This window comes from Amphiura filiformis, chromosome 3, assembly GCF_039555335.1.
Source record: "Amphiura filiformis chromosome 3, Afil_fr2py, whole genome shotgun sequence".
Classification (NCBI taxonomy): Eukaryota; Metazoa; Echinodermata; class Ophiuroidea; order Amphilepidida; family Amphiuridae; genus Amphiura; species Amphiura filiformis.
This window is the reverse complement of record NC_092630.1, coordinates 58,720,864-58,738,167: the sequence shown is the minus strand read 5'-3', so window position 1 is coordinate 58,738,167 and position 17,304 is coordinate 58,720,864. Positions and strand designations below refer to the sequence as shown.

The window sequence follows — 17,304 nt, the reverse complement described above, 5'->3', positions numbered from 1 at the left end:
TTACTGATTGTATTTATGCTTTGGCAATATAAATACGGTAATAGTATACAATAAACCAATTCTGTTGTTCTTAAGGGCTCGGATAGCAACATTTGCACAGTATTTTTCCTAGGACATGAGAGAGCACATCAGACATATCGAATTGCATTCTGAATACGAGGAATGTCCTTCTGATATCAAATAATTTTAATTTTTTGAATACAATAATACGAATTTTGTGGCAATAAAATTTGTATATTGCGAATTTCAAAAAAATTATTTCATATCAGAAGGATATCCATCGTATTCAGAATGCAATTCGATATGTCTGATGTGCTTTCAAATCCCAGAAAAAAATACTGTGCAAATGTTGCTATTCGAGCCCTTAATTGACAACCATTATCTATTGCTTCAAATTTAACCCAATGGGTACTGTATTGACAGAATTATTGGCATCTAAGAACTTTTTTGATTGGTTACAAAGAATACTACATCATGTATTGAGCCAATCAGAGATTATGGTAAAGATAATCAGTAGGACTGATGGGATTTACTAAATATTGCTAAGAGACCTGAAAGCTCTATTATGATTGGTTACACAGATGATTATATGATGTAATTAACCAATTAGGGGCATTGATGTAAGAATGACAGAGCCCATTGAGTTAATTAAATTGCACATGTACATGATTAGATAAGCTTCTAGGTCTCGATTCCGAGATACCAGATATCAAACTGTTGTCAAGGTATACATTTTTTTCAAAGGGTGAAATTTGTTTCAACAAATATTATTACTGTTGTATATTCTATATTATTGTGACTTAACACAAGATTGACCTTTGACTCCAAATCACCACTGGCTTCCTTACAAGCCTTCCTGTCAAATATTTGATGTGATCAAGCCAGATGAGTTGTTTGTCACAAATATTGATATAGTTAATAATAAAATTCCACTTTGTTTGTATTTTATTGTTTTGAACAACACTCAAATGGCTGCATCTCTTGAATCATAAGTCCAATTGTCATGGGATTTTCAATACGGTACAAGAAAGCTCTGACAAGGTTACTTACAATGAAATTGCAAAATAAATAATTTTTGATATTAACTCACAAACGACTCATTTTATCTGATCGCATCACATATATTACTTCTGGTACTGTTGTCAAAAAGCCACTTTTGAAAAAGCCTTTCAAATATAACCTGATTCTACTTATATAAAAATATATTTTTCTTTGTGGTTTAAAACAAAATTGTCTTTGGTTTGAAATCAACGGTTTGACTTCCTTACCAGCTTTTCTTGATTAATCATCATGGTGCTTTTTATACAGTCTCAAAGCCACAAAAAAACCAAATCATAAAAGAATGGGCTATAATCCACATTACCCCTGTGGAAGTTTTAGCTAAATTCTTCCACAGATGGAGTGTGAGTTTCAAATAGAATAGACAATTGGGTAACTGGGGGTATAGATTTCAAAATGAATAACCCTAACCAATTGCTTATGTGACACGATCTGGTCCATGGGGGGCCAAAGACGGCAAATTTGAAACTGAGATAAAGGTATAAATATGTAGTTAATAAACAATAAAATACATAAGAAAATATACATCAAAAAACTTCATAGCTTTAGAACAAGGATGCTAGACCTTCAGTGTTTTCAGTAAATGATAGCTTATTGTATGTATAATGTAATAATCCCAATAACTCCATTTTCAAAAATGCCTCCTTTGGCCCCATGGACCAGATCGTGTCACATATGAAAAACATTGTTCCCCTTTGGAAGATATTTCCAAAATCTTCTACAGGGGTAGTGTGAATTTTAAACGGAATAGCCCAATGTTGAGAAATCCATGATATGTAATTCTACACAGAATTAGCCTCATGTTAAGACTTCATTGAGAGAATATGGAATAAAGCTAGTGCTGTATGTTAATAATTCCATATTGAAGTCATTAGGCTAATTCTATGTAAATATTACATAAAGGAAGAACCATGTGTATAATCATCCTTCAAATTCTGTAGAGGAAAAAAGGTCATTGAGACTTTTGCCTCCCTGTGCTCCTCGGGTTATGACCTTGGGGACTGACCCATGTGGCAATCATTTTAAATGTCATCCAATTCCAAAATTTGTAGTTTATTTATATATATACAAAAATAGATCATTTACATAAATTATTATTAAAAAAATAGTAGAAATGTACTGGCATTGAGGTTATTTGGTCATACAGTAAATAAGTACAAATGACAAATACCAAACATCATTATCCAAAACATATACTAAGTACACAAATCTGATTTGACACATTCCTACATCTCACTGCACTGGCAGCCATATATGTAACTGAGATGCTTGAAATCATGGGCGACAGACATTAATCCGGGGGGGGGGGGGGGGGTGACAATTCAGGCTGATTGTCCCCTCCACATGTCAAGCCGGATTGGCTTGAAATAAGTCTTTTGTCAACATATTCACAACTAGCCTTGTGCATAAACACAAGAAAAATAGTGTTAGCACAACATAAGGGGCTGTGCAATCATTGTGAGCCGGGGTGGGTAAAATGAGCGGGAAACAATTTTGTGGCAAGCTGAATAGGGGGAGGCAGGGTGGGAGACAAGCGGGTTTTAGAAGGTCAAGAAGGGTAGGGTAAACAGTTTTTGGCACACATTTATGGGACACCTTTTAAATAAAATGCTCTAAAAAGGATTGGAAACATTTAAAAATGCAAAGGAGTAAGGACAGGACAGGAGGAAAAAGGGGAGGGGCAAGCAATTTTTGGCATGCCGTTTTTTTTACTCCTTCCTGGCTCATAATTATTGCACAGCCCCTAAACGTATATTGCCACCCTCCCCAATTCAATGTTGATGGAAGCCATTTTGACACATAGAAATGTAGAAGGAAAGGGGATGGGAGTTTGTACTTATCATTTGAACTTCCGTTTACTCCTTTCATCAAAATTTGATACTTTATAATTGCACACACTCATTATTCCGACTTTAGTGGCAACAACATATTCCTTTTGCATTCACATCTCAATTTTTACTGAGCTACAAGTTTTCCCTGAAAATATTCCTGATATAAAAACTAATTTATAATAGTTTTACAGATGATCAAAAAACAGATTATTGCTTACTGGAATTAGTTGCATAAATTGCATCCCACAGAAAAACCATTGATATACAATTCAAAAGTGGAAACACTATACAACTCATGCGTATACAATTCTTGTGGTCATTAATTGCCAATAAACATTGAAAGACTTAACTATTAACTTCCCAATGTGCCTCCAAGTCTTACATTTTATGGCAGTAAGTACTTTCTTTCAACAATGTGGAATGGTGTAAGCCCAAATATTTGGGGCACTGTTTCAATTTGTTATTAAATGTTTGAACATTCGATTTTGATACAGGGATAAAGCTTATCAACTGATGGAACCAAAATTGAAAAACAAACAGAACAAAGAAGTCAATAATATTTGGTTGTTCTGAACTTATGAACTAAAATTTGAAATGATACTAATATGGGCAGAAATTTTAAATGTACAAGGAACACTAACTCTACAGGTAACATTGAAAGCCAGAAAATACTCCCTGAATGGTTGAGACAGTATATTTTCACATTTAAAATTACCTAAACTTCAAATTTGAAGAGAATTGAAATGAAACATGTTGCTAATAGTAATGTTACTGATGTTGTCAATGTATTCCCTGAAGCAGTGGTTGGTATAATAGGGTTAGGTGGTGGTTCCGTTGGTAGCTTTATAAGACTGCTTGGGTATTCCCCTGTGTCACGTTCCATACAAAACATCTCTGGGTCGTCATCATATTCTGAAATGATAAAAAAAGGATATATGAACTAAAAGACAAAAAGTACTGTAATAGATGCCAACTGTTTCATCTTAAAGAACAGAGGTCCCACTTTTGTTTTCAAAATTGAATGTGTGTGATATGCCATTCAACAACTCTTCCTATACCTTTGTACAGGAGCCAAGCGTTGTTAATCGGTGATGAATCTACAGTCCAGTAGCATATACGCGAACGCAAGGTTACGCTGTTACGCATGAGCGTCCGGCGCGTCTGCATCAGTGGTTTACTTCGCTCGGGCAGCTAAAGCTACCCTCGCGAAGTAAACCACTCAGACGACGAGGATGCATCATTGTTAATCGGTGATAAACAATGGTGAAACATGATTGAATCCCTAATTTAAGGTGCATTTCAGGATGTAATTGGAAAAGAGGTTTCACTTGTGTCTGAGTGTGACAACCCCCCCTTCCTTTTCAAACTCCATTTCTAAAACAAAATTATGACAAAACAGGAAATGGACAATGCAAAATAGTTTCAATAAGTCACTCAAAGAAGTATCTTGTATTGTACAAACCACCTTGTTTTAAAGCTCTCATGAACTCATGAATAATGGCGGATTGCTTTGTTATCCTGGCAATACGAGTAGCAAAACAAGGTAAAAAATGAGTACTTACTTAATCCATCTGTCCCTAAGCAAGTACTAGTAAATTATCAATTTTCCCAACCCTAAACCCAGAATATACCAGAGATTTGAGACACAAATACAACTAAATACAAACATGGTCTGAAAGTTGGCCTGATTTCATACAACATTTTTTTCTCAAAGGACCCTTAATTCATATGATTTATTGGGCAAGAAATACCCCCTTTTTGTCTCGCCTGAATGTTCAGGGAGAGACTTAGTAATCACTATGGTGTGTGTGTGTCCGTGTGTGTGGGGGGGGGGGGGGGTGTGTGTGTGTTTGGGAAAAGCTTGTGAACGCGTTATCTTGAGAACCGTAAGTGCTATGATGATGAAACTTTATAGGGGTAGCATGACCAAAGGGTGTCAACCTGATTAGATTTTGAGCGCAAAATATGGTAATTAAGTACCTAATTTGCATAATTTATGCGTAATAAGCAAAATACCTTGTGAACAGATTATCTGGAGATCCGTATGGGGTACAGTGACGTAACTTGGTGGGGAGTAAGCGTGGCCAGATGTTCTCGACCTGATTAGATTTTCAGCGCAAAATATGCTAATTAAGTACCTAATTTGCATAATTTATGCGTATTTGATGCGTATCAAGCAAAAAACCTTGTGAACAGTTTATCTGGAGATCCGTATGGAGTACAGTGACGTAACTTGGTGGGGAGTAGCGTGGCCAGATGTACTCGACCTGATTAATTTTTCAGCGCAAAATATGCTAATTAAGTACCTAATTTGCATAATTTATGCGTATTTGATGCGTATCAAGCAAAAAACCCTTGTGAACAGCTTATCTGGAGATCCGTATGGGGTACAGTGGACGTAACTTGGTGAGGAGAAGCGGGGCCAGAGGTTCTCGACCTGATTAGATTTTGAGCGTAAAATATGGTAATTAAGTACCTAATTTGCATAATATATGCGTAATAAGCAAAATACCTTGTGAACAGATTATCTGGAGATCCGTATGGGGTACAGTGACGTAACTTGGTGGGGAGTTGCGTGGCCAGAGGTACTCGACCTGATTAGATTTTCATGAGGTCAAAGGTCACATACAAGGTCAAAGGTCAACTGAGGTCACCAAATCTTTTAATAATTAATTTTCAACTGTGCATTACATATCCCAATAACAGCTTGATCAGTCATGTAATTAAGGAAATATGACGACTTTAAGATAGTCGCTTTCTTTGTAAAGTATAGCAAAGTAGCACTTTCAATGAGTGATAACTCGTAAAGGAAGCATCTTTCTGTTTTGATTTATTTGATGAAATAGTTCTTTGGTATTGCCAAATTTGATTTTTCAGCGCAACATACTTTATCCAATTTCGTGAGGTCAAAGGTCACATACAAGGTCAAAGGTCAACTGAGGTTACCAAATCTTTTAATCATTAATTTTCAACTGTGCATCACATATCCCAATAACAGCTTGATCGGTCATGTAATTAAGGAAATATGACGACTTTCAGATAGTCGCTTTCCATGTAAAGTATAGCAAAGTAGCACTTTCAATGAGTGATAACTCGTAAAGGAAGCATCTTTCTGTTTTGATTTATTACTTTGATGAAATAGTTCTTTGGTTTTGCCAAATTTTTGGAAGGTCATTATGGGGTCATCCGAGGTCACTCAGGGGTCATCTGAGGTCAAGTTATTAAAAACTCGTATGGGCATGAAACTTGATGGGTACAGTCAACATTTCAAGAAAATTTTTGGAAGTTCATTTTGGGGTCACCAGGGTCATCTGAGGTCAAATTAGTAAAACTGTCGTATGGGCATGAAACTTGGTGGGTACAGTCATCATTTAAAGCCCAATTTTTGGAAGGTCATTTTGGGGTCACCAGGGGTCATCTGAGGTCAAATTAGTAAAAACTGTTGTATGGACATGAAACTTGGTGGGTACAGTCAACATTTCAAGCCAAATTTTTGGAAGGTCATTTCAGGGTCATCTGAGGTCAAATTAGTAAAAACTGTTGGATGGACATGAAACTTGGTGGGTACAGTCAACATTTAAAGCCAAATTTTGGAAGGTCATTTTGAGGTTACCAGGGTCATCTGAGGTCAAATTAGTAAAACTGTCGATGGGCATGAAACTTGGTGGGTACAGTCAACATTTAAAGCCAAATATTTGGAAGGTAATTTCGGAGTCACCAGGGGTCATCTGAGGACAAATTAGTAAAAACTCGTATGGGCATGAAACTTGATGGGTACAGTCAACATTTAAAGCCAAATTTTTGGAAGGTCATTTCGAGGCCACCAGGGGTCATCTGAGGTCAAATTGGTAAAAACTGTTGTATGGGCATGAAACTTAGCACAAGGGGTACAGTCAACATTTAGAGCCAAAATTTTAGAAGGTCATTTCAGGGCCACCAGGGGTCATCTGAGGTCATATTAGTAAAAACTGTTGCATGGGCATGAAACTTGGTGGGTACAGTTACCATCGGCCAGATAATCGTGCCCAGCCAATAACCGCCAAATTCATTTACCTCTCTACCAACAGTTATCGCTAAAGCAGGCGGTCACAAAAGCAGGCGAGACTCGTGGTTCGAGAACCGCCTTGTCTCAAATATCCTTGTTTTAATACACCATATTCATTGTGTACTCCAGTGTTTGATCTTTAAACTTACACTTTTTTGCATCACATATAATGTTTTTTGTTCATGGATGATACCCACCCCTGGGAACAGTGGCGGTGCCACGGGGGGGGCATGAGGGGCAAATGCCCCAGTCAAATCTGTTTCCCCAGTAAAACCCAAAATTATGAAAATTTCACCTTTTTTGTGGTAATTTTGCCCAAATTTGTTGATTTCCCCCTCTCCTGAAATTCCCTTTTCCCCTCAATCCCCCCCCGCCCGAAACAGTCGCCACTGCCTGGGAAACATTTCAGGCTAAAGATCCACTTACCATCAAATGATACCACAAATCTCACCCAGATAGCTATGGGACTCTGGTCACACCCATTGGTATCACAATAAAATTCTATTGTTAGGGTATTAGCATTAGCTTGTTCGCAGTTATATAGTCTCTGTTCAAAAGAAAATAATTATTACAGCTTATTTAATATGAGGTGACATCAGTGTTTATTTATAAACAAAATAAAGGGATAGGTCTATTCAAGGAAGATATACTACAAATATTGACTGCTATGAGGGGCATGGTTAAAATTATAGGCCCAAGGCGTAACCGAGGGGCAGTCATGGTTTGAGATCACTGTGGGCCTACAATTTTAACCATGCCCCAAATAAAAAGCAGTCAATATTTGTTTTATATACCAAATCTTAAGATTCTTGTCATCTGTTTGGCTAAAAGCATCGATTTTGGGAAGAAAAATGAATAGTTTCAATGCGAAAGACACAGATTACTACCTGCGATTTCCGCGTAATTATACCGTGCAAAAACATTAACGTATGTGTGCGTAATATAATTTTACGCTGGGAACAAAAATTATGCCCGCGCTTTTAACCTATCAGATGGCGAGATTCTTTAGATGATGTATATAATGCATGTTAGAATATGACCATTACTACAAATGTAGGTCAACTGGCCCATGCTTTCTTTGTTTTGAACCACTGTTTGAAATGATCACAACATAAAGCCTATGGCATATCCTATTTCCGAATAGGTGTATGAGCCTAGGCTTGAACCAGTAACTAATGGATACTAATATGCACTACGTCAGCGAATTGAGCCACAGAGGTATGCTGGAGAAGATCAGTGATTACCTACTTGATGCCTTGGGAAATTGCAATCTTACAGTATAGTCTAGCTATTGTGATAGTTTTGGAACAAAAATGCAATACATGTGAAACTTACCCCATCATCACATCCAAAATCTTGTACTTGAGTTCTTACACTGTACACAAACAAAAAGTTATACAAAACGATAAATTTTAAATATAAGTGCAAACGTTTTCAGAGGGCTGAGCTATCGTTACTCTAGAGAGTGCCATCTTCAGAGCCCTCTGAAAAGGACATCTCTAGGGAAAGATCAAACTTTACACTTGTTTCAGCCATTTTTTCTAACTTGAATGAAAACAACACATTTACTTCTGTTCAGTAGCGGGACCACGCAGGGCTTGAGGGGGCAAATTCTCCCAGTCAGAACTCTTTCCCCTCCTGTTGCCCCTCCCTCCATCCCAGTAAAAACCCAAAATTAAGAAAATTGCCACTTTTGGCGGCAATTTTGCGCAAAATTTCTTGATCCCCCCCCTAAAATTCACTTTGCCCCTCAGTGCCCCCCCCCCCAAAAAAATTTCCTGGCGCTGCCACTGCTTCTGTTCATTAATAGGGTTGGAAGTCCATTCTCTATTACCTACATGTAGTACCTACAGCTACTGCTGTGTTCATGTGAGAGTGACATCACCATTGTTTTAAGGGCAAATCTGCCTCGGTTCAAGAAACTCACTCGCGTACAGGTGGTTTTGACTGAATATCGACTTTAATAAATTACTTACTTTCGCAAAAATGCTGTCATTTTCATTATTATTCCTAGATTTTCAATATGGTATGCTGTTGTCTAATCAATCGACATGCCCTTTAATTGTTGTAAAATAGTCATTGGTGGCTGTTTCGCACAACAGCTGTGGCAATGGTGGGCAGCCGTGGCAGGTTGTACAGCTTCCTTTGGCAGTGGTTATGCCAGGGTGCATGAGGAATTCCTCCCTCCCCAGGAGAATATTTGTTGTTGTACATTTCAACTTTGGAAAATAAAATATTTGTTGTACCCCCAAAAAACACCCCTCATATTTTTAAATGTATTTTTTTATGATGCCACTACTATCAATTGGTCACATTACAGCTTGATCTTATGTATTATGATAATTAATTATACTTTGATCAGCTCGTAATCTGCGGGCCTTATGACATCACAGATTAATATCTATATATTATTTCAAGAATTGTCTTGTGACATCTTTCCAGAAGCATCAAAAATTATTCATTCAAATCAAATATGTTGTCTGTTTTCTTTAACATGCAAAATAGAGACCAGACAGGTCAACTATGACACTTAAAATGTGGGTCTACTTTTCAGCGTAGTCATAAAAGCCTAACAATTCCCACCGATAACGAGCTGATCAAAGTGTAGTATGCCATTTTCATTTAGATTTTAGGATCTTATTTTGTGAGAAATGTGTTGGTGTACACTCACATATTTTTTTTACTTTAACAAAGGTGTGGTGAGGTCGCACATTCCTCAAACTTGGTGGGTGGGTGCATCTGGACCTCAGACCGAACAAGTTTGCTTTGGTTAGTGGGCCAAGATCACCCGAGGTCATCCAGGGGTCATCTGAGGTCAAATTAGTAAAAACTGTCATATGGGCATGAAACTTGGTGGGTACAGACAACTTTTAGAGTCAAATTTTTGGACAGTCATTTTGGGTTCATCTGGGGTCATCCAAGGTCAAATTACTAAAAACTGTCGTATGGGCATGAAACGTGGTGGGTACAGTCAACATTTACAGTCAAATTTTGGAAGGTCATTTTGAGGTCACAAGGGGTCATCTAAGGTCAAATTAGTAAAAACTGTCCTATGGGCATAAAACTTGGTGAGTACAGTCACCATCAGCCAGGTAATCGCGACAGCCGAGAACCGCCAAATACGGGTAACCGCCTAGTCACAGATTAATATCTATATATTATTTCAAGAATTGTCTTGTGATATCTTGCCAGAAGCATCAAAAATTATTCATTCAAATCCAATATGTTGTCTGTTTTCTTTAACATGCAAAATAGAGACCAGACAGGTCAACTATGACACTTAAAATGTGGGTCTACTTTTCAGCGTAGTCATAAAAGCCTAACAATTCCCACCGATAACGAGCTGATCAAAGTGTAGTATGCCATTTTCATTTAGATTTTAGGATCTAATTTGGTGAGAAATGTGTTGGTGTACACTCACATATTTTTTTACTTTAACAAAGGTGTGGTGATTAAGTGCATGGTTTTCAGACAAGGGTCAAAAACATTATAGATAAAAAAAACATAGGAAAACTGGGTTTGACTGACCCTTGACATCCTTGGTAATTTTGTTTTGAAAAGGAAATAATGCAATGAATGGGTCTGTTGGAATTTAAGCTCATTAGAAAACAACATGCTGTGAGCAACACATGGTCAACAACATAACAACAACAAACACTTTTCCATCCAAGATCCGATATGATATCGGTAAAAAAAATTGTTTTTAATTTATTTTTATTCAAAGTTTTTTGGCAACTTTGGAGAACCACTGGACCTATTCTGAAGTGCTAGGATCATTCACAGTCAATTTGAAAACAAAAATTGGAAAAAATAGGAAACAATTACAGTTTGTTATCCTTAATAATTATGCAAACCATTAACTAATGTTTACCTCTCCATGATATATCACATATCATAGACACATTGGTTTTCCATGCATTAAAAAAATAAAATTTTTACCAATATCCGATCCGATACTGATATCGAAAATATCGGGCCGATAATCCAATAATCGGTTGAGCCCTACTTTAAAGAAATAAGGTGAATACAATTTCCTGACAAATACACGATCTGTATTTGTGAATCATTTTCAAAAGAGACTTACCAGAGTTTAGAATTGAGTAATCCATGTGTTTCTGCCATGATTTCAACTCTTTTATCAGCAGTTCCTTCAACTGTAAAACATGGATTGGGATCGCCATCAGGAGTATATGGTAATATTGTATAATAGAACCCTAGAGGGCGCATTCCTGGCTTGACCGAGGTAGCATTTCTATCATACTGGTCTTCAGGTATGGCCTCCCATACTGGAATTGTGTTCGGGCATTCACAGTTACAACCTTAAAAAATAAAACCGGGCAAATGATCTTATTATTGACAGCATCTGGTCCCCGGATCTGGTATACATTTTAACATTTAGGCATAGCTTTCCAACTAATAGAAAGATTGAGCATGCACAATGGCCATCTTTATGAACAGGGGGATAGCCAGGATTTTTTAGGAAGACTGATTTTGAAAAAGTGGACCTTTTTTTTCTATCTTTCCCCAAATTTTTGGACTTTTTTCACCGAGAAAGCATAAAGAACCTAAAGCTACACTCACTATAAATGGCTGCCCCCTGCCTATGCTCCTGTTTATGAGTAAGGAACATAATTAAAGTGGTAAAAAATGACAAAAATTGTGTTAAATTACAAAAATAAAAGGAATACTAAATTGCAATAAGAAAAGCAGCTTTCCCATAGCATAAAAAGATATTAAAAATGTCCTTACCATGCATTCTAAGCTAAAAAAATAATTATAATAATGAATGATAATGATAGTAATGTTTTTTTTCTGAAAATCTGCAAAGTCATTGTTGTGTAAAATTCTTTTGACTGTGAACATATCCTGCTGATTGTTGTAACATTGACCTTTCTGCTTCTGTGCACATTATCTATAAATGGTAACCTAGAACCACTCACATCACTTCATACATACGTGTAGTGACCTTCATTAAAATTTCACTTTTGGGCAAACAGGGAAAGCAATCAATTTTGGACAGGGCAAAAGAGGGATAAAAAGAGATTTTTGGCAAGTTAAACATGGGGGCAAGAGATTTCAGGCATATAATATGTCAAATATCCTGCTCGCTATCACTACGCTCACAATATAGACCATTTAAGTTTTGTAAATTGGGTTCCTGCAAATTTGTAAATGGGGGGGGGGGGCAACAGGCTGCAAGGTTGTTTTTTGGCAGTACAAGTTAAATAGCAACTACATATAGTTCAAATCATGACCTGTTCAGAAGATAATATTCACAAGTTTATCTGTCAACAGCAAAAATCATTATAGGCCTATCAGGAATTTAGGCCACTCACTCATAAATATCACAATAAGAAAATGTCAATTTGACACTAGTACCAGTCATACCTAAAATTCTTTCTTGAATTGATTTATATCCCTTCTAGATACAGGCTGTAAGCAGATAAAATATTGACATATAGGTTCTATGTCCTCTTTTCAGACAGCCCATCTCGTTCTTGAATTGCTTTATCATATATCAGTAGGCCAAATAAAAATTAAAAAAACATATATCATGTCCCCTCTCATTTTGTTTTTTGAGGTTTCTGCGATTATATTTTTATTTTTTGAAATTCAGTTATCTTTTCAAAAGGAAGTTGACATGCTTTCTATAGCCTTTGCTAAGGCTAATGAAAGTTGAGTCCCAGTTTCCCGTTACATAGTTTTTCATGACTGGGTAGGTGACTGTTTCATTATTCATTATTTTCAAACTTTCATTATTGGTGCAAAGTTAATTACGGAATGCTATGTTTTGAGGCCCAAATAAAATAATAAGGTATAGTAATGACCACGCTTCACTCAAATATTACCAACTTAGTCTTCAAAACAAGTTTTAATTAAGCACATCTTTGGAAGAACTTTTATACATTGAATTTGTTTAATTTCTTGCACAAACAGTTGTTTTGCCAATAAGGTTGACAAGCCTAACAAATGAAAGTACCACATTGTCTTTGAATGAAGAGACACTCCACATAGAAATAATATTCTTGCACATTGATTTTGTTCCCGCGAACTTGGCTGCCTCTCATGTTCTATCCATTTTCAGTGGTAGGAGAAAATTAGACGCAGGGTATTGGAATTGCTTGTCTCCAGTATATGCGCCGTACGATCATGATCGCCATTTTGCCACGTAGTTTAACCCAGCGTTTGTAAAGACTATATATATTCGGGTTTATCAATCAGCGTGTTACGATACAATTTGCCAGCCAGGGTTGGTGTTAAAGTGTTTAAAATATGTCTCGGACATGACAGATGACATTAAAACTATCCTTTTTTCTTAAAGACTTGAAAAATGTAAAATAATGACATAATGGAAAATAATGAAATATTTGATTAGCATTTCTTTCTGACCGGAGTCAGGTAACGGGAAACTGGGAATCAACTTTCATTAGCCTAATAATAAACAAGATACACTTGGAAAGTTTTGTGATCATTAGAAGCTAAGAAGGGCCTACCTTTCAGAACAACAAAATAATTTTAAAAAGGCTGCCTCCTTTCCAGACATTTATTGTATACACTAAAATGGGCATTTACACCAATTTTAAGATAAAAAAAATAGAAAATAAAAAAGGCCCCTCCTTTTTTTTGAATGGCCTTCCTTACAAGCTCTTGCATGCCATCAACATGTCGTCTCACAACTTGTTTGTAATTGTCTTGAATACACCCAACCCTACGACGTCCAGTCTAGATCATGTACTAGGATGGCTATCTGAATAACATGTTTTCATACAAATATCAGAGAAGATGAGAACAGATCAGTATGAAAGACAGTACACCAGCATGTAGGTGTACCGTAGGCCTATACATTCATGATTATGACTATATCATGAGACTGCGATTACTACTCTCTGATACTCACCCAAAACAAAGATCGAGATGAAACTTATCGTTGAGATGAATCTATGAAACTTCATCTCGGAAAACATGATCATAATGTGCTGTATGTTCACCATTACAAACTTGACGATGATCGGCGCACACAATGATAATGCAAAATAATTATACACAAAAGACAATTCAGCTCACAACAAGTCAGTATACCAGTTACCTATACCTCCGACACTGAATCATTGAACCAACATCATTACACAACAGGTTGAACCCATCTTCCGTGCAGAAAATACGTATCTAAAAATAACGCGATTGGTACAATTTCGTGGATGTCGTGTTACGTAGTTGATGAAGGAATTTCATTCAACCTTCGGGATTCACTATCGTGCAATTTTAATGCAAGTTTATTTTCACGAAACAAATTATTTTAAATTAGAATTTAAAATTAAAGCCATGTACGATACTAGTATTTTGAAATGAAATTGGTAAATTTTTTCAAACCTGATTTATTGGATGACATTTGAAGGACAACAGAGGAATATTGTTTAATTAATGTAGTTTTTAAGGGGTCGGTTTACATAACATAGTATTTTTTGCTGGGGTCTGAGAGCCCATCCGACACACCAAATTGCATTCTGAATACGAGGAATGTCCCTCAATTCTGATATCAAATGATTTTTTGAAATTCGCGATATAATACAAATTTTATGACAAATTATTTAAAAAAATGATATTTTTTATATATTTTTATAGTCCTCAAAGTAAACTTTAGAAATCTAATGATAAAAGTTTAAGTTTATGTACATGTAGCTGGGAGGAAAAGCAGTCCATCATATGAAAATTTTGACATTTCGTATTGATATATATTTCGCATCAAAACACCTACAATATTTTAGTCTTTTTTTGGGGGGGGATGTTTATCTTTGGGGGATGGTGGCGCAGCAGTACGGGCCTCACAATCCATCGGAGGGCTGCGAGTCCGAGCCCCGTTGGTGCCATCGTGTTGTGCACTTCGGCAAAGTGCTTTTCCTCACTCGCCTCTCTCTACGTACCCAGGGGTGAAATGGGGAGCTGACGACAGTGGAAATGTTAAAGGAGTATTTCGTGATTCTAGCATCCTCTTTTTATGACATTTGTCAGTAGGCCTACATATCCAAAAAAAAAGCATATTCCCAAAATTTCAGTTGATTCCGATATTGCGCTTGCGAGCTATGCATGCTTATGTGTATTACACTGCTCCATAGACAATACGTTGTAATTTCGTTCTGGTGCACCAGAACGAAATTTAAATTTCACGATATCTTGGCTAAACGAATTAATCTGCAAGAGATATTTTGTACATAAACATTATGTAGCCAGAGGTTTCCAGTGATATAAAAATCTCAACTTTTTTGAGAAAAGCGGGGATGAGGCTGTGGATCATTTAAATGCCCCTTTAAGTGCTTTTGATACATGTGAAAGGCGTTGTATAAATGTCAACATTTATTTATCAACATGATGGACGGCTTTTCATCCCAGCTACAAAGGTTACTTCGAGAACTGTTAAATGTAAATAATATCAGTTTTTAATAATTTGTCATAAAATTTGTATTATATTGCGAATTTAAAAAAAATCAAACTAATTATTTAATGTCAGAAGGACATTCCTCGTATTCAGAATGCAATTTGGTCTGATATGCTCTCAGGTCCCACAAAAATACTGTGCAAACGTCGCTATCTGGGCCCTTAAGACACCAAGCTGACAAAAAACAAACAAAACAAAAAAAAGCACTGAAGTTCAAGTTTCAATTATTATATTTTATCTAAATAACAATTCTGACACAAAGGCTTATAAAGGTATATAAAGCTACACAATATTTTTACATTTTAATTAATTAAATTATATTAAATATATAGTAATACGTTAAAACGCGTTTCAAACGTTTTTCAAAATGTGACAAGATATTTTTTATCACACTATGTTCTGTCATCATCAAGATGTTCTGTTATGTAAAGATCATTAAAACATTCAAAAACATTTTATTTTTGTATTTTGAACCAATACCAAAACGTATTTATAAATGTTGGCAAAATGTTAGGGTTGTGCAATAAGTATGACCCCCCCCCCCCCAAAACAAAAAAACCACAGCGTGCCATAAATGCTCCCCTCTCGGCCTGCCAAAAATATTTGCACCCTGGCCCGCCGTTGCATGTTTTTGGGATCCCAATTTGCAAACCTTAAATGGTCTAGATACAGTATAGCTTCTTACAGTGGCGTGCCAGGATTTTGGTGTGAGGGGGCAAAGCCAAATTTTCGTCCACATTAAGGGGGGAAAGCCAGATTTTCGTTCCCATTTGTCATTTTTTGTCCCATTCTTGGTCATTTTAAGGACATTTTGCTCTTTACCGTCCCCATTTTGTCCCTGAACATTTTTGTGGGGGGGGGCACTTGTCGCCCTGCGCGCCCTTAGCTACGCCACTGTCTAGATAGTAGGCCTACGATTGCGAGCAGGACAATGTACATTTCCGTACTGTTTTCCTACGCCTGTTCAGAGCATCTTATTTAAAAGGCACCCCATGAATGTGTGCCAAAACTCACTTGCCCCCCCCACTCAGCTTGCCAGAAATTGATTGCCCCCCCCCTTCGGCTGCGGCAAAAAAAAATTCCCCCCCCCCCCCGGCTCATAATTATTGCACAGCCCCTCACTGTAAAACACTTTTGCAAACATGAAAGAAACGTCGTTTCAACCAAATTGGTTGCACACGTTTGAAACAGTTGAAAATGTTTTGGATATCTCCCTTAAAATGTTTTACTGTATGATAAACCCAACATTTCTGGCAAATTTTGAAAATGTTTCGAAAATATTTAGTGTTTGCTGGATAGGGTATACATGTAGTATGTTTAGGGTAGAAAACTTTGTCTGGGGTCCATGCTTTGTTATTGTACCATGGCAAACTCCAAAACCATATGAACCATATTAAACTAATATCCCATGTATAAATATTTGCACGTTTCTACAACACTGTTCAAAAAGAGAGAGAAAAAACATTCAAAAATAAGAAATAATTGTTATGAGTACCGCTGAATCTTCCTTTTGGCAAATAGTCCAAATTGTTTTACAAAGCAACAAATGTAGAAAAGTTTGTACATGTCATGATTTCAGACCCGCACAGATTCTAACAACACAATTTTACTAACTGTATTTTCCATATTAAACGTGTTAAATGGTGAGAATCCGTTGTTATTACATATATCAGAACCTAGTCAACTGACTATGTATAATCCTAATTTTCATTTATAAATCAATGTATAATCCTAATTTTCATTTATAAATAAGGTCTCACACGATTTACTAATCGATTTTGACCAACAACCATGTTAATTTAATCATGTTAATTGAGTTAGATATGACCCGAAATGTAAAAATTCATGTGAGATCTTATATGTGACTCCTCGCCACAACTGAGCCCGGATGTCGCCAATCATCATTTTTGAGATATTCAACCAAAATATTCTGC

The 17,304-nt window shown here is 36.5% G+C and overlaps 1 protein-coding gene across 1 annotated transcript; it reads right to left on the bottom strand.

Moving 5' to 3' along the window:
- Window positions 1-2,576: 2,576 nt before the first annotated feature.
- On the bottom strand, window positions 2,577-14,315 carry LOC140148831 (uncharacterized). Its single transcript, XM_072170905.1, has 5 exons — window positions 13,835-14,315; window positions 11,021-11,255; window positions 8,272-8,311; window positions 7,363-7,483; window positions 2,577-3,803 (listed from the first exon to the last, which is right to left on the bottom strand). The coding sequence occupies exons 1-5, from the start codon at window positions 13,926-13,928 to the stop codon at window positions 3,607-3,609; spliced, it is 687 nt and encodes a 228-aa protein (XP_072027006.1). The 5' UTR covers window positions 13,929-14,315; the 3' UTR covers window positions 2,577-3,606.
- Window positions 14,316-17,304: the final 2,989 nt, after the last annotated feature.

Bases quoted from the DNA above. Each gene is read 5' to 3' on its own strand.
- LOC140148831 (XM_072170905.1), bottom strand. From the start codon at position 13,928: ATGGTGAACATACAGCACATTATGATCATGTTTTCCGAGATGAAGTTT. The intron at 11,256-13,834 runs GTGAGTATCAGA...TTATTTTTTAAG, and splicing joins CATCTCGATCTTTGTTTTGG to GTTGTAACTGTGAATGCCCG. The intron at 3,804-7,362 runs GTAAGTGGATCT...TTATCATTTCAG, and splicing joins ATTTGTGGTATCATTTGATG to AATATGATGACGACCCAGAG.